Source organism: Chelmon rostratus, chromosome 19 (assembly GCF_017976325.1).
Source record: "Chelmon rostratus isolate fCheRos1 chromosome 19, fCheRos1.pri, whole genome shotgun sequence".
Taxonomy (NCBI): domain Eukaryota; kingdom Metazoa; phylum Chordata; class Actinopteri; order Chaetodontiformes; family Chaetodontidae; genus Chelmon; species Chelmon rostratus.
In genome coordinates this window covers 2,047,222-2,073,435 of record NC_055676.1, presented here as the reverse complement: position 1 = coordinate 2,073,435, position 26,214 = coordinate 2,047,222, and the positions used below count along the sequence as shown (strand labels likewise).

General features: G+C 40.9%; 1 protein-coding gene across 2 annotated transcripts in view; it reads right to left on the bottom strand.

Annotated features, from left to right (window-relative positions):
- LOC121622656 (ras-specific guanine nucleotide-releasing factor RalGPS1-like) overlaps positions 1-26,214 on the bottom strand; it is a 99,776-nt gene that overhangs the window by 22,815 nt on the left and 50,747 nt on the right. For both annotated transcript variants that reach the window (XM_041959520.1, XM_041959521.1), the window contains 3 exons: positions 7,637-7,774; positions 7,372-7,465; positions 1,989-2,056 (listed from right to left, as the gene is read on the bottom strand). In XM_041959520.1, the coding sequence (XP_041815454.1) occupies positions 1,989-2,056; positions 7,372-7,465; positions 7,637-7,774 (300 nt within the window). The remainder of the gene's footprint in view (positions 1-1,988; positions 2,057-7,371; positions 7,466-7,636; positions 7,775-26,214) is intronic.

The window sequence follows — 26,214 nt, the reverse complement described above, 5'->3', positions numbered from 1 at the left end:
AACAGTTGTCAGGACTCAATCACTGGTACATCCAAATAATTGTTGACTTTAACACGAGCTCTAATTTCCACTTGCATAAGCAGCTAGATTCATGCACTGATCACGGCTGCTGAGCAGCAGTGCACCACCAGGCTGAGGTGGACAGAACACACAGGACAAACAAAGGCCTGGTTTTGATTGGCTTTATTTTAGCTTGTGATTTTTTAAACAATTTACTTTGTCTCTTAACTTATCTTCTAATGATTTCAGTATTAATCCAATTTTGAGTTATTTTACAGGGGAGGCTCATGATCATGCTGAATGTCGTCACTGACACAAAGGTAGATGAAAGCTCACACACACACAGCAGCAGAGCAGCGTGGTCTCTTTGATGTGGCTCTGGGTTCATCCATCTTTATCATCATGACCTACATCCAGCTCTTGGCTTGTTGATGCTGCATTACATCACCTCAGCCCCCTCCAAACCCCGGCAAGACACAAAAAAGGAAAATAAAGGAAGTGGACTGGCCCTCTGCAACTGTTTGCTCCCACTGTGATTCCCTGTCTGCACACTTTACAGGAGGAGCAGCTTTCAGAGCGGGATCACGACAGCCTCCTCACCTCCAAGATGACTTCAGTGAACACAGAGTGGTGAGGGAGAAGGATAAGCAGGAAGTGACAGACATGACAGTGACAGAGGAGTCCAGTTTGGCTGTTTGTTTAGCCAGCTCAGGACAGCCTGCTAGCTCTGGGCTGTTTTCTTGTCCGGCTCAGTCTAAATATAATCGATCAACTGTCAGTACAGAAAGCTGATATAACTAACTCAACCTGCAGGATGCTGTGGGTGATCATTTATCATTCTGATATGGTCTAAACACATATTATGTTATTTATCAAATAGCCTCTCTTCTTTATCTTCTTTACAAAGGGGAAGTCAAGCAAACAAATAAACAGTCTTTTCACAGTATATACAGTATCATAATCTGTCATCTAGAGACATTGTTAGTGTGGCAGAAGCTGCTCTTGAGTGCTTTATTTGTGTCCTCTCAAACAGACTCAGTTTTCTCTTGGTCATTTCACATAATCCCTATCCTGATAAACTGCAGGGTGCCTCAAGGCTCTGCTCCAGGTCCCCTTCTGTTCATGCCACATGCCAAAATAATTCATAGTCATAACTGTTACCGCTACGCTGATGTCTCACAACCTGTATCTTTTGTATAATGTACAACTTGTGTATCTGTTAAATCAGGAACAAGTGTAGAACTACAGGTTGACACAGGTAAAAGATACAGAGGATCATGTTCTGGACTATTTCTTGTTCAGACGCAGTGACTTCCCTCGTGTCATCACTATGAGGTTGACAAGCAGACACTCCAGGATCGCTCTGTGCCTGGCTACAAATAATTATAGCACTTAACTACCCGTAAAAACAACTTCGCATTTTTACACTTCAGTCTTTGTACAGATTTATAAACAAGATACAACACGGGGCTGGTAGATGGATACGTTCTTTATCCAATGAAAAATTGTTGTGCAAATATTCAGACTGCAAATATAGAGTGCGCCAATATAGAGTATGCACAATACCAAAAAATTACTACTACTACAACTACTGACGAATATATGAATGGGACGAACACCAAAAACATAGCAATACCTAATGAACACAATTTCAAAGTCAATAAGGAGATGAAGATGAAACCTCACTTCCCTTTTGATTATCAGGTTTTATAAGATTAGTGCCAAGATCCTCTAATGAGAAGACTGCAAAATGCATCATGAAGTCATTTTAATGAAAACTATGATCATCTTGGTTTATATTTTCTGTTGCATGCTACAATTCATGGAAAATTCTAACTGCATTTAACATGTAACTGCATATATGTAAAGTTAAATAAAGAGTTACTGTCTGGAAACTGTTCATTTTGTTCTTCTGACATGTAAAACAAATAATTACATTTGCTTTAATAATTCTAAAAAAAAAAGAAGCTCTAACACGTGTGTCTTACCTGCCAGGTCTTCTTTAGAGGAAGCGATGCGAGGTGAACTGTTGCCAGGTTCAATCTTCAGAGACAGCCTGCAACACAAATGGTTTCTATCAGACACAGCAGCCCACTGCTGCTCTCTGATCAGTTGATACTCACTGCTGTCCAGACAGACACACATCACACACTCACTCAGCAGTTTGATCACAGAGTTTAGTCAGACATTGATACAGAAAGTCTGGTCTAACAGTGCATCTGTACAAAGTCACGTTTATTATGGCTTCAAATCATTACCCAAGATAATTAAAACAATCAGAAGCTGTCTACAGTATGTCTAGCTGAACATTACTCAACTGAACAATCAACAAACACGGCTTGTTTTCATTATCTGTTGATCTAGAAGGTGGGATGAATAAAGGAACACATGATTTAGTCTGTTGGATCTTAAAGGTACACAGTTGTAAAGTATGCAGTGTGCTGCATGCTGACAGTGTTAGGCTGGAATGAACTTTGACTGGATTTCCATAGAAATGACTAGAAGCTTCTAATGGCTTGTCTACACAGGAGATGTTTCAGCCATATTTTTCACATTTCACTCACACTAAACACACCAAAGTTTTTTTATGCTACAAATCTATGTTCTTCCTTTTTATTCACAGACGTACAGTGACTGTGTGTTTGACTCTGACCTACGCTGAATACTGGGCCTGAACACATCATGTGTGGACAAAGACAGAGGACCTAAGCTGCAGCATGTGGAGACATTGTGGAAGTGATGACAGAATTGATTTGAAGGAGCCACAGTGTCATAGGTTGCACTGAACGCTTGTCTTACATTTGGCTCTAGATCGTGGATTATCATTTGGATATCACAGATTACATTTTGGGGATTAGTGGTGGCCTCAGTTATTTGACTGTGCACACATGGTTATTCATACTTTCAACTTATACTGAAGATTTAAGAATCTCTCATTAAGTGCTCTTTAGATATAATGTTGCTAACCCTCTTAGACAAAAGCTGGGTCTTTCTTCACTGGCCTTGGAGGGTAAATCATCTGAATCTGCAATAGCATTTGTTTAGACATGGACACCTTCAGACCTCGTCCATGTTTAAAGACTCACTGTCCTCTCTGTACACAGTCACCCCAGCAGCAATTCGACATGCATCATTACGACTTAATGCATGACGTCACATCAGGACACTCTACTGTCCTGTTTACAGTATCAGGGTCCGTGCATGTTAGCTCTCTAAACAGCTGACATTTGATCACACTTCCTCCCCAGATGTCTTGTGCCTGTCTTAACATCTTGGAAACAACACAGAAAATAAGTGTTACTGTAATATGTTATTCCTCAGATCAGCAGTACTCTGACTGTATGCCACATCCAGTGTGTGCTGCCATGATTTGGGTGGTGTGTGTGCGGTACTTTATGATGGATTAATACACACAGTGGCCCGTCTTTCACACAGTTTGAATATTTTTTCAGGCTACAGCTCCTCTGAGTTGTAAATTGATCGCACTGTGTCCTCCTGTCTTCAGGAGTTTGGACTTCGAACTGTGAAGTATGTGGGTCCTGCACTCTGTATTGAGGAAGACATTATGAGTCTCTCTCACATGCACATGCTCGTTCTGGTCGGCCAGCACGTGAACAGTCCCAGTAAAGTCTGTCCCTTGAGAATGGGATTCTGCCACTCATCACCACATTTGGAAAGTATTTATTGAAACACTGTGGGTGGAGGAAACTGTGGGTAAAATAGTCATTAATTAGTGAGAGAGAGTTTGGTTGTGTTCACGAATGACTTTTTCAAGTTCTAGCTCCAAAGAGAAGTGGAAGGAGAGTGCCATGCAACTTCAAACCATCTGTCCTGTTCAATGTCAACATCTCATCAATCAGCCTGGTTTCATCTGAGCATCAGTTTTCTCTCTTGTTACTAATATCATTAGGAATAGCCTGCGACCATCTCACCATCTAATCTCAACACCATCTCAACATTTTCCAGAGACTTTATTCATTCACCAACTAAAGCTGTGGACTGGTGACCTGAGGTTTCTGTGGATGAAATATTTTTATCAATGATCTTTTTTAGATGGCGAGGCTGACAAATGAAACTGACTCTATTAAACAATAACAGTGACTAAAACTCTTAACAACATCATTGATTGAAAAAGAGGCGGCTCAAAATAAGACATTTGTTTTTGTTGATGTATAAAGAGTAGACAAAATTAACTAGACGTATTTTTTAAACTGTCGATGGTTAAACCCAAGCCTGTTGTTCGTCTATTACCAGTGTCCTCTGGAGGACGGTCCAAGCGCCAGTAAGAATGAGGAGGACTAGAAGTATATGCTGTCTATGCAACTTTTTTTAGCTCTATGGACAGCAATGTCAGTCTGTCTGCTGGTCCACCGCTTCAGTCCCCACTGAAACATCTCAACAATGGATTGCTATGAAATTTAGTATCCATGGTGGCCAGAGGATGAAACCCATTGCCGCCATTTTTTTGCGTTAACTCTAGTGCCACCATGAGGCTGATATTTGTGGCTTTGAGTGAAATGTCTCAACAACTAATGGATTGCCTTGAAAAGGTACAAACTTTTGTTTCCCTCAAAATATATTATAATAACTTTGTGAAAGTTAATTTTCTTCAGGATCAAAATAATCCAGTTATTGTCCATCCACAGATACACTGTAGACAGGAACTGCTAATGGCTAATTCGGAATACTTTCAATGGTGCCAACAAAATGTAAGCAAATATAGGCTAAAGGGGCTCAAGTTGTAGCCTAAAGCTAACTCGCCCAGTCCAAGGCAACATTATACTCTTGTTTACATCCTACTGGATCCTTCACAGATTCCACAAATCATAACAACTGTAGATCCACAATTTATAGCACTATTATCTTCAAAGTAGAAGTAATCATAGAATAATGATCAATTCATATTACCTTTTTCATGCTGCGCTATCAATATTTTTTTTGACATTACTAAGGCTCAGAATTTACCATCAACACCGCTGTTACTCTATCCATTAATACACAAATGGACAGGAGGGGTCCTAGTTGTCTTGATTTTGCCTGAGGGGGGCCAACAGAGTGATTCATTGTTGTTTATTGTTGAGTTTTTACATTACTTGAAAGCCACTATAGTTTTCCTACATGCTTGGAAAAGTAGGGCTCACCAGAGATGTATTCAGTTGGCTGCAATCTGCAACCTCACCACTAGATGTCACTAAATGATACACACTGGTCCTGAAAGGGTTTGATCCTGTTATTTTATCCATTTCATCATATCCAACAATGGAAAATGGTGCAACAGATCACAATTAGCTGCTTTCAACTGGTGCCTCCATCATTTTGGACGTAGCCAGCCGACCCTAGCGTGACTCTTGATTAAACACATTATCGACTGACAGAGCTGACGACAGGCTCTGGGGGCCCGCCTACACAAATGCTCTGCAGAAAAGCTCCTCTCACATTTCAGCTTATATTCAAATGCACAGGTCTGGAAAGTGCATTTCCACTGTGACAGATGTCAGTGTGTGCAGGTTAATGGTGCCCTCTGAAAGGCTCTGGTCATCCTGCAGCTCCACATGGGTTGTTTGTCTTTCTCCAGTACTTGCTCATTTTAGACTGCTGAAGCAAACATTTAGACAGCCATTTTAGAAAAGTAGGTCTGTCAGTGTGGCGCAGAAGGAGACTAAACGGACTTGAAAATTGTTGATGACTTTGAATCTGCAACATTCCTTCTAAAATCTAGCGTAAAATGAAGGCCGTCATTATAGATTAAAAACCGGAACGACAGACGAAATGGTTGTCATCTATTTTCAGATATAACAAATGAAGCTGCACTGGCACACACAGCAACTGGCTGGTGAACATCATGGAGCATTTAGTGGCTAAAGAGCCAGTTATTCTTCTCAGGAGGCAGCTAAAATGAGAGGAAATATTGGACGTAGAGCTGGGGACAATTAGTTGGCCATTATCTTAATCTAGTTTTCTGGAAACCCTCTTATTGTGTCATTTCTGCTGATGTCCTCTGAAGTACAGACCCAAACATATAATAATAATAACAATAATAATAATAAAAACAACTGTATTCCCACTAGAATTACAGAGCTACTGCATGTACTGGCTTGTGCTGTGTTTCATCTGGTACTGATATTACAGTGTTTCATGTAGCACAGACTCACACAGCTCTTCCTAAATGTTTGGGTTTTTCTTGTCAATGCAGGATACTTTGAGCTCCTCTGGTCACTGATAAGACGATGGGATTGTATGATTTTGTGTCTTGTGCTGCTTTGTAAGTATTTCTCGCCCCATCTAGAGGCGGGTATTGAAAATTAGCTCAGGCTATAAATTCGGTTGATTCATGCTACACTCTTATCCCTATACAAATAAACATTCAATGAATAAATGAGACAACCTGAGAAAGAAAAATGACTCTTTGGTTGTACTGCTCATAACTCATGCTCATAATAAGATGAACCTTTGAGGCAACAAATAGAGAGAACTTCATTTTAGAAGTCAAAAGCAAAATAGATATTTCAGCATTCTAAGGTTTATATCTGATACACTGTGTTTGACACAACACTAAGGTTGTTTTTACCATTTAATAAAGTTTATTAGTTGAGCAAATAGAGAAGACTGACTAAATAATCATCCAGCGTTAGCCATTGAAACTGTGATGCTGGAGCAGTAAAAGCCCTGACACTACTGAGCTGAGTTTGGGTGTGATTCACTGAATATAAATTCTTTTCAGTTTGACAGGAAAAATTTGTCATTTCTGCTTTCAAAAGTTACATAATCTTGATTCAAGTCTGCCAATACAGACTCAACCATTGAGTAATTTCATAATTACACTGATTATCCACATGAAAATCTCTTAATTATGACTCATTAATAAGTTTGATGTATTATTTGAACATACTTTATATCCCACCCAAAGCTATAATCTGAAAAAGGTGAGACTGAGACAGAAACAGACGAAGCATAACCAGAGGCCTGAAATGACATCCTTCCCCTCAAAATCAAGCGCTAAATCCAAATTATGTGGAGCTGCGGCAGGCGACCGAGCTTATTTCTAAGCACAAGATCTGACACAGTGCCTGAGAAAGTCATCAGTGCCTGCTGGATGTGGGAGCTCCCTGCGGGGAAAGATAAAACCAGCTGCCTGTCGTTTTCCATCCTGCTTCCTGTTCATTGACCCCCGTCAATTTCACGCCCTCCTCCATGTTTCTGTGTGCTAGACAAAAAGCTCATGTTGTGACCAAAGTGGACAGAGTCTTGAGTTAGAGGAGTGTCGGGAGTAGAGAGAGTTCATCCTCTGGGGGAATGAGCGTCTGCATGAGATTTCATGACTGTAAAAGTGTCCTGGCGCCCCGCAGTGCCAGTCACTGAGGGGAAACTTACTTGAAGTTGTCGTCCTCCACAAACTTCTGGAGTTCCTCTATGTAGCGAACTGACAACAGATACTTCTGGACATGTGGCAGGGTCACCAGGTAATCTGAAGAAACAAAAGGTTGGAAGAAGTCGCTTTGCATGCTTAATCTAACACTAGAAAGTTCAGGATTAGCTGAAAATCAACTCGACTAAAGCAAACACAGAAATGAAACAAAATTAGAACTACCATCAGCATGCAGGAGCTATACTGTTTCCACTGTTTCTTGTTCCTTACCATAGTTACATGACATCTGCAGGTCAGAGATGACCCTCAGGAGGTTGTTCATCTGATTGGTCCGCTGCTCTGTCTCTATGATACTGTCCGATGCAGGATAGGCTGAGTCAATGTAGATCATGTCCAACAGGTAGATCCCTGGAGCAGACAAGAGAAGACAGTGAGTCCCATGGTGAAACCCCCCACTGACACAAGCCTTGCTTTGACAAAATGCTTACTTTAGACGGAAGGCAGCTCTGACGGTGAGAGTAGACATTCAAATGAAAACACACCCGTTCATTTAAAGAGAGAATATGTGGCTTCCAGACTAGCTTTTGCCTTCATGTGAGAAAATTCATGACCAACATCATCGTCAAGCTTGTTGACAGCGTGACTGTCATCAGCTGAGCTGGCCCACAGAGAGGAGGTCAGAGCTCTGACCCTGCCCTGGTGCCAGCACAACAACCTTGAGCTGATTGTGGACTTCAGGAAGAGACAGACAGAAGGACACGCTGATGAGAGAGTCAGCAGATGTGTCAAAAAGGACGAGCATTTTGTTTTATTGATGCTTTACATGCTGTCCCAACTTTTTTGCAATCGGCGTAATTGTACTACATTACCTGTCCACATTACAGGTTATTCATTTCGTCACTACTGTATACAAGTCTACCACAGTATTATATTTCAGATTTTATTTTACATATATTTTATTCCTATATTTTAACTTGTGCAATAATTTGTGCACAAGTTATATTGTGCACTCCTTTTTGCTTGCTTGCATGAATTGTGGGAGGAACTAGAGAAGAAAGAATTCAGGATTTATTCTCCGGGGACCATGAATACACATTAACCTGACACTGGAGCTAGAGGGACTCTGAGTGTCAACACATTCCTTAGACCCCATGAATGTCCACGCTAGACATTTTAACAATCAGGACAGATGTTGTCAAGATACAATGCGTTCCTCTGGGCAAGTGTTGGATGGACGAGCTGACAGGTATTTTTTTATCCTCATGCTCTGGAGCTTGTTGGAAAAAATAAGCCATTATACACTGAATTGATCAGTTCTTTTTTTTTTTAAACTTTGGTTTTTATTAGATTTTTTGCATCCAAATACAATGTCATCCATGCATAAAAACAGAAACCAACAACATGGAAGTATAGTTATAGTAATTATAAAACAAAAATAATAATAATAATGAGAATAAAATAAAACAGCTTATGGGTCCTTTCATTCATTCTTTCATAAATGCAAACAATCAAGTCTGTCAAATTATCCTTCAGTCAATGGTATCATCTTCCTTCTTGTACCAAAACCATTTCTCCCATTTCTTTTCGAATTGTTCCTCTCGCATTTTCAGAATGTGTGATAACTTTTCCATGCCATAAATCTCTTCCACGATACTAAGCCACTGCTCTGAAGTTGGGGGGTCTACCTTATACCATGCTCTTGTAATTGCTTTTCGGCTGGCTGCAAGTAGTACTTTAAGCAGATATGTATCTTCTCCTTGAACCTCATCCTGTGGTACATATCCCAAGTACAGCACCAAAGGTGTTTTTTGTATATCATATCTCAATATTTTTTTTAATGCACTCCACACTCCCTCCCAATACTCCTCTATTTTTTGGCATTTCCAGAACACATGTGCATGGTCTGCCTCTGCCTGACCGCATAGCCTCCAACATAAGCTTTTATCTGGTGTATATCTCCCAGTCATCTTTGGTGTTATGAAAAACCTTATAATGTTCTTCCACCCAAATTCTCGCCATATTCTTGAACCTGTAGCTGATTGTTGAGCTTTGCACACATTCTCCCAGTTCTCTTCCGTTATTTCTATGCCCAGCTCTTTTTCCCATTTTTCTTTTATATATATAGTTGAATTACCCCCGCTGGCACCAATAGCTTGGTATAGAGCAGAGATAACTCTACATGTTCTTCCTTCGTATGCATTTATGATTATTTTAATGATCCCATTTTGTTCTCTGGGTTCCTTTACTTTAATTTCTTTTAAATAATAATCCCTTACCTGAAAATATCTAAAAAGTTCCCTTGCCTCCAACCCAAAATTTTCCCTTAAAGCTTGAAAGCTCTGCATTTGGCCTCTCTCAACAAGTGTGCATATAGCTGTAATACCCCTTTGTGCCCACCTCTCAAAGCCCTGATCACTTATCCCTGGTTTAAATCTCTTATCATGGGATATCCACCTCAGAATCTTTGTTTCAGCCTGTAATGCATATTTTTTTATTACCAAATGCCAAATCTCCAATGTGAATTTACTTATTGAGCCCAACAGTACTTCTTCTTGCTTGAATAGTTCCCTATTAGTTATTAATATTTGAAGTGGGCTAGCCCTTTCTTTCATCTCTATGTCTTTCCATCTGGCTATGTAGTTTCCATTGCACCAGCAATATACTGCCCTGAGTTGTGCTGCATAGAAGTAGTCTTGCAGTTTTGGTACTGCCATGCCCCCCTTGTCTTTAGGGAGCTGCATGGTGCGGTATCTAACCCGTGGCCTCCTACCCGCCCAAATGAACCTGGCAATCCATCTATCCCACTCTATAAACTGTTTCTGTGGAATCATTACTGGCAAAGTTTGGAACAGGTACAGTAGTCTCGGTAATACATTCATCTTGATTATTTCTATCCTTGAACTAAGATCCAACTGTAACATTGACCATTTACCTATGTCTCGTCTGAGTTCCTCATTAATCCGAATGTAATTTGCTGTATACAACTTCTCCACTTCCTTTGTGATGTTCACTCCCAAATATTTAATTGTTTCTGAATTCCATTTAATTTTGTATTTATCTTTTAATTCTGGTGTTGGGGCATAATTGATGGACAATATCTGCGTTTTATTAACATTAAGTTTGTATCCTGAATAATATCCATATTCCTCCAGTTGATTCATCAGTGCAGGGAAAGACCTATTGGGTTGTTCCAAATAGGCCACCACATCATCTGCAAACAGTCCTATCTTGTGTTCCCTACCTTTTACCTCGACCCCTCTGATGTCCTGGTTTTGCCTAATTGCCTGTGCTAATGGCTCTATGAAGATAGCAAAGAGGGTTGGGGAGAGACTGCACCCTTGTCTCGTAGACCTTCCCAGGTAGAAGGTTTTTGTGAGACTACCATTCACCTTAATTCTAGCAGATGGTTCTTGATATAATGCTTTAATACATCTGACAGATTTCTTATTAAAACCAAATCTTTCTAACACCATATATAAATAAGTCCAATTTACACTGTCAAAAGCTTTCTCTGCGTCTACACTAACTAGAATGGCACCTTTTTTTGTATGTTGGGTCTCTTCTACAATGTGTATCATCCTCCTGATATTGTCCTGTGTCTGTCTTCCTTTAATAAAGCCAGTCTGGTCTTCATCTATAATATCAGTCATGAATGTCTCAAACCTTTTAGAGATTATTGAGGTGTACATCTTGTAGTCTACATTTAGGACTGAAATTGGTCTATAGCTACTGCATTGCTCTTTATCCTTACCCTCTTTTGGTATAGTTGTGATGATGGCCTCCTTCCATGAAGGTGGGATCTTCCCTTCTTTAATTGTGTATCTAAATGAGGCCAGCAATATTGGGGTTAATTCTTGTCTAAATGTTTTATAAAATTCTGATGGGAATCCATCACTCCCGGGAGATTTATTATTCTTCATCCTAGAAATTGCCCCTTCCACTTCTTCCTCTGTGATTTCTGCAGTCAATAGTTTATTTTGCTCCACTCCTATTGAAGGTAGATCCAGCCCATCTAGAAAGTTTCTCATTTCTTGTTCACCTGCCATTGCTGGTTGTGTATATAAATTTTGATAATAATCCCTAAATACTCTTTCTATTCCACCTGGTTCAGTTATCAAGTCATTTGTTTGGGGGTCTCTAATTTTGTATATTGTGTTCAATGCTTGTTGTTTCCTTATACGCCTAGCCAGTAATCTGCTGGCTTTAGCGCCTCCCTCATAGTAAATTTGTTTAATAAATCTTGCCTTCTTTTCCACTTCTGTCAACAATATATTATCAATTTTTGTCTTTGTCTCTTTCAGTTGTCTAAGTACCTCTGAATCACCTTTAGCCTTGTATTTTTTCTCAAAATCTTTTAAGCGACCAATTTGTGTCTGATAATGTGCTAATCTGGCCGTTTTACGACCTGTTGTATATGCCATTAACTTCCCCCTAATAACTGCTTTGAGCGCATCCCAAAGAATGGTTGGATCTACTTCGCCATTGTCATTATCCTCTATATACCTTTTAATATCCTCTTTTGTCATTTTCACTACATTTTTATCGTTCAGTACCCCAACGTTCATCCTCCACACTGTGGTCCTCCTTCTTGTATTTAATTTTATTGTCAGGTAAAGTGCGTTATGGTCTGATAAATCTGCTACCCCTATCGTACAGTCCTCCACCCTATATACATCTCCCTTTGTTATAAAGAAATAGTCCAGTCTTGAATACATTTGGTGTGGGTCTGAAAAGTGTGTATAGTCCCTCTCCAGAGGATGCATGTCTCTCCAGACATCTATTAGTCCCAAATCAGACAGTTGCATACTCATATATCTATTAAGCCATGTCCTATTCTTTTTTGTGCTTGTTGTATCTAGATTATAGTTTAACACCATATTAAAGTCCCCTCCACATATTAAGATCCCCTCTAGTTCTACAGTAATGAGGTCAAATAATGTCTTAAAGAAGGCTTTTTTGCTATCTGGAGGTGCATACACATTGATAAGTGTCACTCTTTGTCCCTCCAGTTTACCCTTTACCATTATATACCTTACCTCCTTATCACATTTTTCCTGTTCAAGTTCAAATTTGGTTGAATTTGTTATTAATATGGCTACACCTCTTCTATTATTGTGTTTGTGGTAAGTGCTATAAAATGTATTATGATATCCATATCTCCTCAGTTTCTCATGTTCTTCTGTGGACAAATGTGTCTCCTGCAGAAAAATCACCTGGCTTTTTTCTTTTCTAAATTTAGCCATAACCTTTCCCCTCTTAATTGGACTACTCAGCCCATTCACATTCAATGATACCACTTTAACACCCTCATGTTGCATTATACCTCAGTTCCCCAATGCACTTTCATTACCCATAAGCTAAACTCAAATACAAAAAACACACCAGCAACAGCTGTTCTAACTATATAACAATAAACAAAAAAGTGAGCCTCCATGGTAAATTGGGGGTCTTTATCTCTCCCCATTTCCCCTGTTGGTGGGGTGAGGGGAAATCCTCTCTTCAGAGGGCCCCCCTTAGCGATGGAAAACTCCCCAGACTGAAGTCCTCCGTTCACGCTAAAAGTGTCCAACTTATAAAAACCATCACTCCCGGTCTTATAGAATATGTTTTTTCCCCTCCAAAGCCAAACAAAAAGTTATGTTTCGGGATATTTAAAATCTCACTGAGGTAAATAATAATTATTCTAGAGGCTACACAATTACCAATTAGGACCTACTCGCCATTCAGTTCAACTTTGGCACAACAAAGCAGGTATAACCCATCCTTAACCTGAGTAGGAAAAAAAGAGCTACTTACATAACTTTCAAAAAATAACAGTCAGCAGTCAAACAGAGTGGGTTGTCTGATAGTTTTAGAAATCCAGAGAGTATAACAAAAGTTCGTGGCTGTCCAATGAAATTTCTTCTCTTCTCGACTCAAGTACTCCAGGAAAACCATCTCAGTTGCTTCCTTGCTCTCTCAGCTATACCTGTCCCTTCGTCTCCTACCCTGCGCCACTTGAACGCTGCTTCGAGCTGCTGTTCCGGCGACGTCGGCTGTTCCTCTACCAGACCGTCCACCTGTAATCCCTTTTCTTTCATCGCGTGCGCTGCGTCTTGCGGGCTGTCGTATGTCCGGACTCCCTCTCGCCAGTGGATCTTCAGCACCGTTCGCGGAGACTGGAACCGAATCCCCCCCTCCTTTAACACTCGCTTCAGTCCCGCGTAGTCACGGCGCTTTGCGGCCACCTCCGCTGGATAGTCATGGTCAAAAGCCACTCTCTTTCCCCCAATCTCGATTTTGGTCTTCCATGCTTTGTTGAGAATGTCCTCTTTCTGTTGGAATTGCAAGAAGTTGACAATGATCGCTCTAGGATTTTTGTTTCGGGCAGATCTGGGTGCCATCGAATTGATCAGTTCTTAATGAATGGACAGAGTGAGGATTTTACTCACAGAAGGTATGCACATCATGTTTAATGTACATCTCCAACACATTTTGATTTCTTTGGTTTTGGATGCTAGTAGGTTTGGACATGCCAAGGAACGTCTTTGAATGTTAAAAAAAGAAGTGGACGGGCTGCATGTCTGACTTCTGACATCTATTACCAAGAACAAGAGGAAAAAACACAAAAGTGTCAAAAATAACCTGGAAAACATGTGTTGAGTCACCAACTTTCCGACTGTTTGTCTGAATGACTCTGTCCTAACTGTTAGTAAATACCAGACTGGGAACTCAAACCTGAGAATCGACACTGTTTGCGCTATTTGATGTATTGTACGTTCTGAAAAGACACATGTATACAGAATACGGTATATGCACATGGCCGACAGACATTGAGATATCGCTTGCAGATGTTGCACACCATTTTCCACACCACTTTGTCAAATCTCCAACATATTACCATTCCAACCAGGAATGTGTCCTGTTGTTTAAAAAAACAAATCAGTACTGTTCCTCAAGCGACTGAGTCAGGTCTTACAAAACAGCCACAAATGAAAACCTGACTGATATGCCAGATGAAATGCCAACAATACAGATATTTCTGCACTCAGTCTAATAACTGATTACTGCAGCTAATTTCTCAACATCCGACAGCTTTCCAAACTAAATAAATATTCAGTGTTGTTCAAGAAATGAACTATGAGCTTTTGGGAACCATTTCTGGACGCCATCTTTTCCAGTGAAAAACACACCAATTAAACTCTATTAGTTTGGCTGCATAGAGCTCGGTGGCCCACCACATTCAATGGCAGGAGAGAGAAGCCTGTGTAACCTAACTGTAACATCTCTGGTTTGAATCCGACTCATTCTCCATTGTACACCATGAAATAAGAGCAAAAATCATCTTTATCAATAGGAAATTAAACAAAAAAAACATATTTCACTGAATTAATTTACTACTTTCATACAGATTCTCTACTAGTCAGTTTCAACATCTTCATATATCTACATTTACAGCACGTGTCTCCATTGGCAGGATCATAAACCTGGTTTTCCCACCTTACGTAAATGCAAACCAGGGTGAACTCTACACTGAACTGAACTCTCCAGTCCAGAGGCTGCGTACAAAGTAAGAATAGAAAGGAGTGACGACGCTAAAGAGGGAAGAACTGACACCAGGAGCAGGTTTGAACAATCAAATTTCCATCAATTGCAAATACTGGGATGCATTTTCCACTGCAAATCAATTCCACTACCGATGCATGAAGTAACTCAGTGTAAACCAGATTAAAAGCAGGATTCAGTTGTATCCTGTAACTGCCCTCTTGTGCTTTATCATTTCTAATTGAAGGATTTGGTTGGAGTGTTATGAGAAATCTCCAGAGCTACAGCAGCAGGTACGTATACTGTATACATGTAAGTGTGTTCGGGAAGATGTTTGAATGAGTCGGTGCATTTACCAGTCACACAGCTGTATCTTTTAATGTGCAAACAAATCACTCCCATCAGTGATACAGATAAAGAATCATGTGTCAACTTTTAGCAGTATTTTGTATATATTTGTATAATGACTGAGCACCCAGTGAAGGTTTTGCCCACATTTTATATCTCTACCAGCACAATGCTGGCAGCTTTGTTTACAAGTAACAAATCTTCTCTTTGATGTTGACGACATCAATTTGTGGTCGCACAAAAACAGCCAACAGTGTCCTTAGTTGAATCCTAAACAAAAAACTGTAAAACCAAGACAGGCGGATAACTGCTAATTTTGGTTTCATAGTGACTTTAATAACCATTCATAGTAAATGGTGACGTTATAGAACACTGGAGTCCTGTTCATGGTGGCTGGGAAAACCCACCACAGGATGAGCTGAAAAAACACAAACAGACGGAGAAGACACTGACAATACTATACATGCACTGCATTTAGAAATACGCCGCAAATACAAAGAAAAAAGTTTTAAAAATATGAACGACAATTCATGTGTATTGATTACATTTGTATTTTTAGCATGGACCTGCATACAAGAAACTTAAATACTGGCAGTTTCTCTACAGAGAAAAATATCCTTGAAGAGTTGTGTTTACATAAAGTGATATACTGGCTACATCAGTAGAGTTTTCAGAGTAAAGATTTCAGATATGAAAGTACATGTCACGTTCTGGCAGTAGTGAGGTAATATGCAACCTCCTGTATCTCATAACCACCAATCGTTCTGCTCAATTAGGCTTTAAGGACTACACTGAAAACCCTGAACTAATGACTCACAGCTGCAGCTGAAGACGCCACTGTGGTAAGTTAGCAGACTGATTAGTAGACATGAACAGATTCACTTCAGTTTACTTTTCTTTTTTTCTGTGCAGGCTGTAAATGTAAATCTCCCCTGATGTGAGTCACAGTGAAAACTGACACTATTCTTGCCATCATTAGCAGGTCTTTGGACATGGTTCATTCCCTTCACTTTTAAACAGACACCACTTTCATGACCTCTTTGTTCTCAAAAACTTTTGTCCCATCTGTGAAAAGTAGAATCACAGCCTTGTGATTCGATGCCTCCACCAACCAATCAAGCTGCAGTTCACATCCATGTCTGTACAGACTCACATAGTGCTGTATATATTGTGGAGACTTTGAAGGAATTTAATAGAAGGTATTCAGTGTATGTTTTTGTGAAATGGAAATTATCACTGTATTGACGCAAAGGAGTCCAGAGGACTGATAGTGAGCTTTGTCTATAAAACACATAGTGACTTTGATTTGAAGTTTTTATTAAGTCATTGATCTTGAGCGTTGTGTTCCTTTTGATGCTGTTGATCATCAAATGAATAGATTCCCACCATCTATTACTCTGGGAATCTCCTCTAACAGCGTGAGTGCGGTGTGGTCAATGAAGAGCAGATGTGGAGGCTTTAAAGAACCACATCATCAGTCCAGGGAACAGGCTATTATACTTGTAGATCATGTTTAAGACAATGCACCAAAAAGCAGCCACCCAGACATAAAGCTGAAGCCTGGTAGTGGGGCACTACGTGCTGAAGCCTGGTACAGGGGCACTACACTACATACCGGCCCTCCAGGCTTATGGATACCAGGAAAAATAGGCCTACATGGCTCCTTGTAACGTTCACCAAGGATTTTACTGTGCACAAGGTTACTATAACTTGAAGCTAGTTTCAATGAACATTTAACAGGAGGTAAGAAATGTAGGAATCTTAAAAGGGCAGTCTGTATGGGCTTGAGATCACAGAGTTTCCCTGGTAAAGTACCCATTACCTCAGTTTTCCTTAAGGCTGCTACATGTCTCATGTTGTGGTTACCATGCACCAAAGCACTTATATCAAATATCCACAGTTGCATCATTATGATTTTAGTGCACGACTACCACATGCATCTTGAGGTTTAAACATTTTGGTTCATGCATGTACCAACTGCATGTCAATCATCAGCTGCTGCTGGTGGGTGAGGTCACTGCTCATTAAACCACAACGTAAAACACACAAGATACAAAGAATTAATATGACACTGTAAGCATCTGGACCTGGGCTGTGTGTGGAATTAAATGGGTTGCACTGACATTTGGCAGTCCCTTATAACTCATAACGTATTGTTATTTACCACATTTTTTCCCAATACTGATTGCTAACCTCTACATTAGCCAGCTCAGGAAGCCTGGATTAGACATGGCTTGGCTCCTGCTCCACCTCCAGTCCTGAGAGTCAAACACTGCTCTCACTCCAACATGACCTGATGAATCCTAACTCCTGTCAAATCCTCATACATGTACCGTCTAAACGTAAATGACTCTTTAACATCCACACTTCGTCTTTTGAACTACAAACAAAGGTTGAAACGGGGAGCAGAAGGTCACGTGCGCGTGCAGTGATATCCAGACCTGAGACCAGACTTTTTTTGTTTCCTGGAAACATTCTGTGGATACGTCAGCAGCGTGGCTGAGATAGGATGTGGAAAATGGGGGCAGACATAGCATTTTATGGAGCTTTGGAAAAGACCAGAGGGCACAGGTGGACATCCTGGGGAATGTGCATTCATAAAGGTTACAGGACTCCAATAAAGTGAAGAGCTCACCCACACTGCACCTGTGCAGACTGTTGCAGTACAGCCAAATACTGACACACAGGGTTAAACAGATGAATTCATTAATGTCATCCGTTCATTTCACTGAGGAGATGTACAGCCACAGAGGCGTCAGTGGCACTCCACTGCCATGAAAACAAAATACTGGAAACAACTATATGATGTTTGTGTACACACACACACACACACACACACACGCACACACACACACACACACACACACACACACACACAAAAATCTTCCAATGAGATGAATGTGTTTTAGCAGCTTCAGTGCGAGTTCATCTGCAGTTCCTGTTTGAACGGTTACCATGGCTGTGGATGGATTACTTGCTGAGAGAAAAAGTCTGAACTTGATGATGTAAGTAAGTGCTGAAGCTTTAAGGAGTGCCGTCTTCATATGATTTCTAAACAGATTTATGGATGTTCATCCTCAAAAATCATCAGAGAACCAATTGTCACTGGAAGGAGGAAGCTCTGCTCCTTCCAGCAGTGTGTTAGATCACTCACATCACTGCATTTGAAAAGAATAGGTTCTCACACACTAGATGATGTCAAGTCTGGATTCAGCACACTCCTTGAATCATGTGTCAGCTGAACATGATAGATGAGCCAGACATCATTTTCTATTGCATAGTCTTTGATCATGGTTTAGATAAGCCCCTTTCAGACATGTGCAAATGTACATACAGTCTCATGCCTGAATAAGCACCTTGGTCACAATAGTAATCTTAGCAGGGCGGACTGGTAACATTTACGTAGTACATTAAATAAGGCACAAAACTGTTAGTGTGTTAAACAGTCGTGTTACATCAGCCACTCCAGTGATGGATGAACCAGCATCTTTCTCAAACGGCATGACGACAGTGATCAGAGGAAAGATAACGCTTTATCAATCCCACAGAGGGGAAGTGCTGCAGTGTGACAGAAAGCAAAGGGGATAGTGCAATGGCAAGAAGCATCAGTAAAAAAGCAAGGAATGATAAATGAACAATAAAGTAAGCAGGGCAGAGTAAACAGACCATCGTGAAAGTAACTTTAATGCACATATGACGTGCAACATCTTCTCTGATGATAGCGTAGCCATCATCCTCCTTCCTCCCACCACCTCCACAGGTTGAGGGGGCATGCCAGGACAGAGCTGGTCTTCTTAACCATTCTGTTCAGTCTCTTTTCTGTCAGCAGTCGAGGTGCTGCTGCCCCAGCAGACCTCTCCATAGTAGCTGGCTGTTGCCACCACAGAGTCAAAAAAGGTCCTGGGGAGTGCTGCCTGCCCTCTCCTCTCCTCAGCAGACACAGTCTGCTCTGGCCTTTCTGATATAGTGTTTTTGGATTGTCAGTCCAGTCCAGTTTATTGCTCAGAAGAAACACCCAGGTACTTGTACATAGTAAATGGACTATATTTATATAGCACTTTTCTAGTCTTAACGACCACTCAAAGCACTTTTACCACACAAGTCAGCATTCACCCGTTCACACACATTTAAACACTGGTGGCGAGATGCCACCTGCTCATTCCAAGTAGTAACCATTCACACACACACACATACACACACAGTGATGACACATCATTGGGAGCAATTTGGGGTTGAGTATCGTACTCCAGGACACTTCGACATGTTGGAAAAGTACCACACTGTCCTGGTGGAAACAGCATTTTCCACACAGAAGCTGATAAGGTCTGTGTGGGACTGCCAGTGTTCTCATAAGCATGACAAAGTACTTAACACATAGATGTATCAAAACAGTCCTTCAAAGCCTCCTCCCCCTCCTCTTTTCACTGTGTGAGTGACAGCAGGCTGCCTGTGTTGGAGAGGCTTGTACAGAGGCAGGAGAAGCACCAGGCTGTGACCTGATCTTCCCAGAGCAGGGAGAGCTGATGAGTTTTATGCCTCCTTGGTGTTGGCACAATATAAATGCAGTATTTTACTGTCTCTGGTGTAGCATGAATGTGGGCAGAGTGGAGGCCAGAGAGGCATGATGAGGCCAAGTGAATGAATGAGGAACATGATCCTCTGAGGACAGGGTGTCATGACAGCTTGGACTGTAAAACAGCACGAATGGCTTAATAATAACCCATAATTGTCTGATATGATAATATTACTCTTGCAATTCCAACACCCCTTGGTCTTTTGCAAGAGCAAGAGCTCAGCCCTGCCCTTAAGCAAACAGACAGAGAAGGAATAAATGAGGCAACAGCACACACATGATCAAAAACTGAACCAAAGTACAGCCTTACTGCCTGGTGTCTTCAGCTCTAACAGCACTACCAACCTTAAAACACTTGGCTTATTACATGGAATCATTGGCTGAAAGTCTATATGATTGTTGTTCCATTATCAGAACTTTTTTCCATTCATCAGAGAATAATATTTTGGCAAACAATATACTGTTGACCTCTGTTTAAATGTGAAAGAAAGAGAGAAGGTTATGTGCATTAATACATGACAAGTGCTAGTGTGTAAACTCCAACTGAAGGAGTGACTCAGACAAAGCAGAGTGCAGATGCTTCAAGATGTTAAAATCCTCATGATTCAAACAACTGCGATAAACACAATCTGGTTCTGCTCTCCTCTTACACCTCCAACTGTAAATGAGACACACACACACACACACACACACACACACACACACACACACACAGACACACACACACACACACACACTAAACTTCTCAATTCAATCCATTTATCTCCCTGGGACAGTCTGGCTGCTCTGTTTTCATCGTGCCGTGACAGAGACCAAACTTAACATGACAGATGTGGTGATCTAACAAATGGCTTTCACACATATTTCTTAAAAGTGATGCGGAGACCAAAAATACAGGCTTCACTAATAAATGTCCATAACTTGTGTGAGTGTGTGGACATGTGGACGTATGCTATATCGTGGATCTTAAAAAGAAAACACTTATTATGGCATTCTTTAGCCTCCCCAAACCGAGATCCAGCAGCACACATTACATCACTGCTTTTGAAATTATGCAACGTGTTTGGAAATGTCACTGTGTTTTATGCCCTGTGACCACTAATACAGCTTGTGTACTGAGGAAGTCTATCCTTCACATGAAAGACTGTTAGTAACAAACAAAGACGAAAAGATTTTGGGTAATACAATGTCAAATTTTAGGCATCTTTTAGTGTTTCTCAGGGCGCAATAATATTAACATTTTTCGGGATTCATTTGGGGAATCTGCTATCAAATTCCATTACATTAAATTCTTTAAAATCAAGCATTTCACCAAGAAATCAACAAAAATGTGAATTATGCATCCTGACTTGCTGTGCCGTCTCAGTACATACTGTGAGTGGTGCAACTCATCGCATCAAACAAAAGTAATAAAAATATAGAGCTCCAGCATAAAACAATGGTAAATGGCTTTATTTATATAATGCTTTTATTTTGTGGTTTAGGTCAGAGACCTTTTTGGTTCACAGCCACACAGCCACTTTGTGGGAGGCCCAGTGACTCTTGTTGCTATGGATACATTTAACCCTACGACCATCACAGCTTACTGTGATTAATTACAAAACTGCTTTTAGCTTAGAATATTCTTCCATTGACTTAGTTATTTTGCTACAGAACAACAGGCAAGAAGCGACAAAAGGCCGCTGTATTATTTTACTATCACATACTGATCTATTGTAGGTGAAAGTGAACTAACAGGTCCAAGTAGCCTGTATGCATGTAAATGCATGAACACACATCTGATCCTTTAACCCAAGTCTCAACCCCCCTCATGTCCTCACTTTCCAAGACTGTCCTCAGTCCGTTGGTTAAAAACTTCTCAGTATGGAGCAAGTACACACACGCACGCACGCACGCACGCACGCACGCACGCACGCACACTCATTAGTGTTGAAATTCTTGAGGAGTGCAGTGAGAAACGTTGTGAGTAGCACAAAGGAGACGCAGCCCACAGGACTTCAGGCATTAGAGAGGTCAGAGGTCACAGAGCAGAGGTCAGGAGAGCTTGGCCTGCTGCACCCACGCTGGGAGGATGATACATGAGCGCCTGGGACACAAACACAAAGCAGTTTACCTGACACTGCTCTGCTCCTCCACACTGCTGCACTCCCACAGACTCCACGACTACTACCAGGACACAGTCAGCTGTCATTTTCTCCATGTCTCTCCAAGTCACTGCGCTGTAGTGACTGTGTGGGACATCGTCTTTTTACCTTGCTGTTCAGCGTGTGATTCAGCTGCCTGTTCTCAGGGGCCAAACAATGTTGTAACTCCTGAACTGGAAAGGCCAAAGCCTTTTCAACTAAAGCATAGGGGACGGTGTCCACACAAGAGCTGTATCACAGCAGAGAGTCGTCTAAAGCAGTGGCCATCATTGTTTGTCTTGGCTTTGTCTCTACTTCAGTTGGACATGTGAAGCTGTTACATGTTTTCTCTTTAGGGTCAAACGTTACTGCTGCAGGGTTCCAGCTGTGACCAGGACAGAGACCAGAACACAGCTACACCGACAGAGCACCATCTTTTAGAGGAGTTCAACATGTCAGTTCAGGATCGTTGAATAATTCCTCATCTACCTGTTCTTGTCAATGCTTTCAATAGAACTTGTGTTTCAAAGCTAAAATCTGAAATATCAGATTTTTCTGTGTGGTTTAGAATTATTGACAGAAAAATTAATCTGGAGCAATATTATTAATCTATGTCATTTCATTGGTCATTTATCAAATACAAGCTCCAAAGATTCTCTGGTTCAGGCTTCCTCAATGTGAGGACTTTTTTTTGCTTTCTACCTGTAAATTAAAGTCAATATTTTGGGGTTTGGGTTTGCTTTTTGGACTGTTGGCCGAACAGAGAATCTGAATCTGAATCTTTTTCACCCAAGATTGCTAAAACTGCAGCATAGACATGTCCATGCAATCTGAAGATGTTTCCGTTTAAGCAGAAACCATCCACTAGTCCTGAACCTCCATTACTCAATCCATGAATGTACAGAGACAAGTAGAATTCCTCATGAGACATCAGACTCTGAGCTGTGACACAAGCACACACACAAATACAGCCACCCTCCACACCCCAGGTGAACAATAACTTTGTACCATATACTGCATTGATCTTTCATTTTGACAGTCATCTATGGAAAACTGATCCTGTCACACGTCTTTCATTACTTCTGTTCAGTTATTCAGAAAGTGTGCCGTCAGGAGTTTTCGTCACCATACTCAGCCATCCCCCAGCACAGCCGTGGTTTCAAAAACACCAGCAGAAACACTGTGGACGGTGCCTGCTCAGGCCAGTGGGAGCTGACCAATCAGAGCAGACTGGGCATTTCTGGAGGGGGAGGGGTGAAAGAGACAGGAGCAAAAATGGATTGTTTCAGACAGAGGGTGAATGGAGAATGAACATTTTTAGTAAGACACCCAAACTAAAAGCATGACCCTGAAAGTTAGCATAATATGGGACCTTTAAATGGTTTTGTTCACAGTGTTTTAATCGTACAGCTGTAACCTGCCGGCGTAGATGCTGGGATGCACAGCGCGTCCTGTGCCCTGTAGCCTGCGTAGTTAACACTTGCTTGTAGTCTGAGCAATTTGGTGAACTTTTTTCCTGAAATATAATAATTCTGCATGATTACAGCTGTAGAATCCTTCCACCCAGTTTGCTGGTTTTCAGCACCTGGCAACACTGTACAGACCATTGGCTGTTTCAGGTTAAAAAAAACAAAACAAAAAAAAAAGTTTATGCAAACAAGGCAAGAACTTGCTGTGTTCAAATGAACCTTGAAGCTTTATATATTTCCTTTGGTTGGACTTTCAGTCTATCTGGTGGTTCCAGCGCGATGCCTTTCCAGCCTAAAACATTGGTTCAAAACACAAAAGTGTTACACACAATGGATCCCTCGTTCAGGCCAGTCCGCATGAAGATATTTTCATTTTGCAAAATCGACATCATCCCATGCTACCCATGCAATTTCATCACGTCAGCAAATAACAAACAGTCAAAGATGTTACCAGTTTGAAGACATTTTCATTCAGCTAGCTGGACAGCTATCTACACACAACAATGTCCTCAAACGACATGAGAAACATGACATCTCACCAATATCATGTGGAAAATAATGATTTCATCTTTAAATATTTAAAGAAGAGAAGTTGAAATGAAGCAGGGAAAAAAGCAGGGGGAGGCTTCATCATTAACGATTACACACCAAGTTTACAAGATGTGTGCAGACTGCCTCACTGCCAACATATAAAACTGTAAAGGCTCAACCGACGAGGGTCGGGGTAAGATGGAAACCAGTTGTGGAAATATTGGGCAGCACCTCAGGCAGCGTTTGGCAGTATTTCAAAGCTCAGCAGTGCCTGTAATGATGAAAGACACGAGACAACAAGTCCGAAGCCTCGCTGCTGGCTCACTGGCCTATGATCGCAAAATTCATTACACCTCATAATAACAAGTGTTGAATGGAGTAAACAAGGCAATGAAAACATTGCTTCCTTTATCTCTAGTTGTTGAGATATGATGCTGACAGGACAAAACAACTGTAATTCTATCAAAGACATCAAGAAGACAAAGGAAACTCTACTAAAATTGGGCTTTCACATACAAAACAAGAGAACAGATTGAAACTGCAGGAACTACTTCTTTCCCAACTGCAGGCTGGAAACCCTTCCACTGTGTGTTGCATTTTTCTCCATGCTACACCCAAATCCCACGAGATATACTGGCTGTCCATGATATCAGCTGTGCTGGCAGCTCCAGCCTAAATATTACATGAGCATAACCACAACATAAAATGCTTAACAAATATTTGCCGATGATGTCATCGTGATACACACAAGTGTAAGGTGTAATGTGTTTCAGCTGTGCTCCGTCTGCAGCGCTGCGCAGCTTTGCTTCCTGTCTCCCTGCTTCTCTGACTCACAGAAAAGCCCCGTCACAAGGCGTCTACCAATACCATTCAGACGCCGTCACTCTGCCAGCACACAGCACTGGTGGTCAGCTGTTCGTCAGGCCACAGCACTGGTGCTCACAATCGATGAAGCTCCTTTAACAAAGATGAAAACAAATCTTCATGCGATAATTTGGGAAATCTGTGACTGGACAGAATTGCTGCTGCACAAAAATTACGCTAATGTTTTCTTTTATATTTATTGATATCCCTCAGTGCATTCTTTTGCTCATCTGTTACTCAAAAATAGGTTAAGCTACATGTACTATATCACTCATACGTACATCGACACATGCTTAACTTTCAAAAAATCTTTTGACACCTTTGTTTTGCATCTTCTTCACAGTTCTAATGTTTCCGAGACAATCAGTCTATCAAATGGTGTAAAACTCCATGCAATAGGTTGCTTTGTCTGTTCCAATTGGTTCATCTGATTTACAGATTATTATTTTATTTTACACATTTGTTTCCAAGTGATCTACTCTGTGGTTTTAGATCACTTCTGATCACTGATAATACTAACAATAACAATAATAATAATATGGTGATGATCTTTCCTTAGTATGTTCAGTCATGGAGGCCATCTCCACTCACGCTTCAGAAATGTGAAATGCATCATCAGAACAGTTAAAGCTTCATGAAGTAGCTGTAAGTTGAGTAATTTAATGGTTTTAATGGTCAACAAGAGCTAACACAGTCATTTATTGTTGGGTTGCAGCAGGAAACAGTTCACAGCCCACTGCTTTTTCCGGACTACCTGCTTCCTAGCAGATTCAGCTCCACTGTGGGTCATCATTAGGCCAATCAGAGCAGAGAGTGTGCATGAACAAAGCAGACAGAGACTGGAGAGCAGTCTCAGGCTAGGGCATGTCCTCCTTTATGAAGCACAGAGGGGAAAAGACACGAGATCGCATGGTGTACAAAAGCTATTACAAGAAGTCCCAAGACTGTCTCTTTGATAAAACACACATCCAGGAAGAAGCAAAACAAAGAAAAGAAGCGCCATGGTTCTGGGTTCATGCTCTGCTGCACCTGAATGTGCTCTGGGGCATGCTTCAACTTTGCATGATGGCACTTTAATTAGTATCATATTTCCTTTAGGGATTTCAATTGGAGATAATGTTGTTTTTGCACTGCAGTCTTTAAGTTTCTTTGTTGTTTTTGTCAAATATGATGTGAACTACTGTGAACTTGTCCAGTTGCTGTTACTCCACAAACAGACATGCCACTCTGATTAGAAAACAGCTCATTTGAATCTACAAGACTGGTGTGAAACCATCTGAAAATTTAGCTGTAAAAAAAAATCTGAAAAAACAACATGACTCAATCAACGCTTTCCACAGAGAGGAGTTTTTCCAAATGTCTCAAAGGGTAACTATCTTCCTCACACATCTAACCTCTCTGAGACAAAGGGCAGTT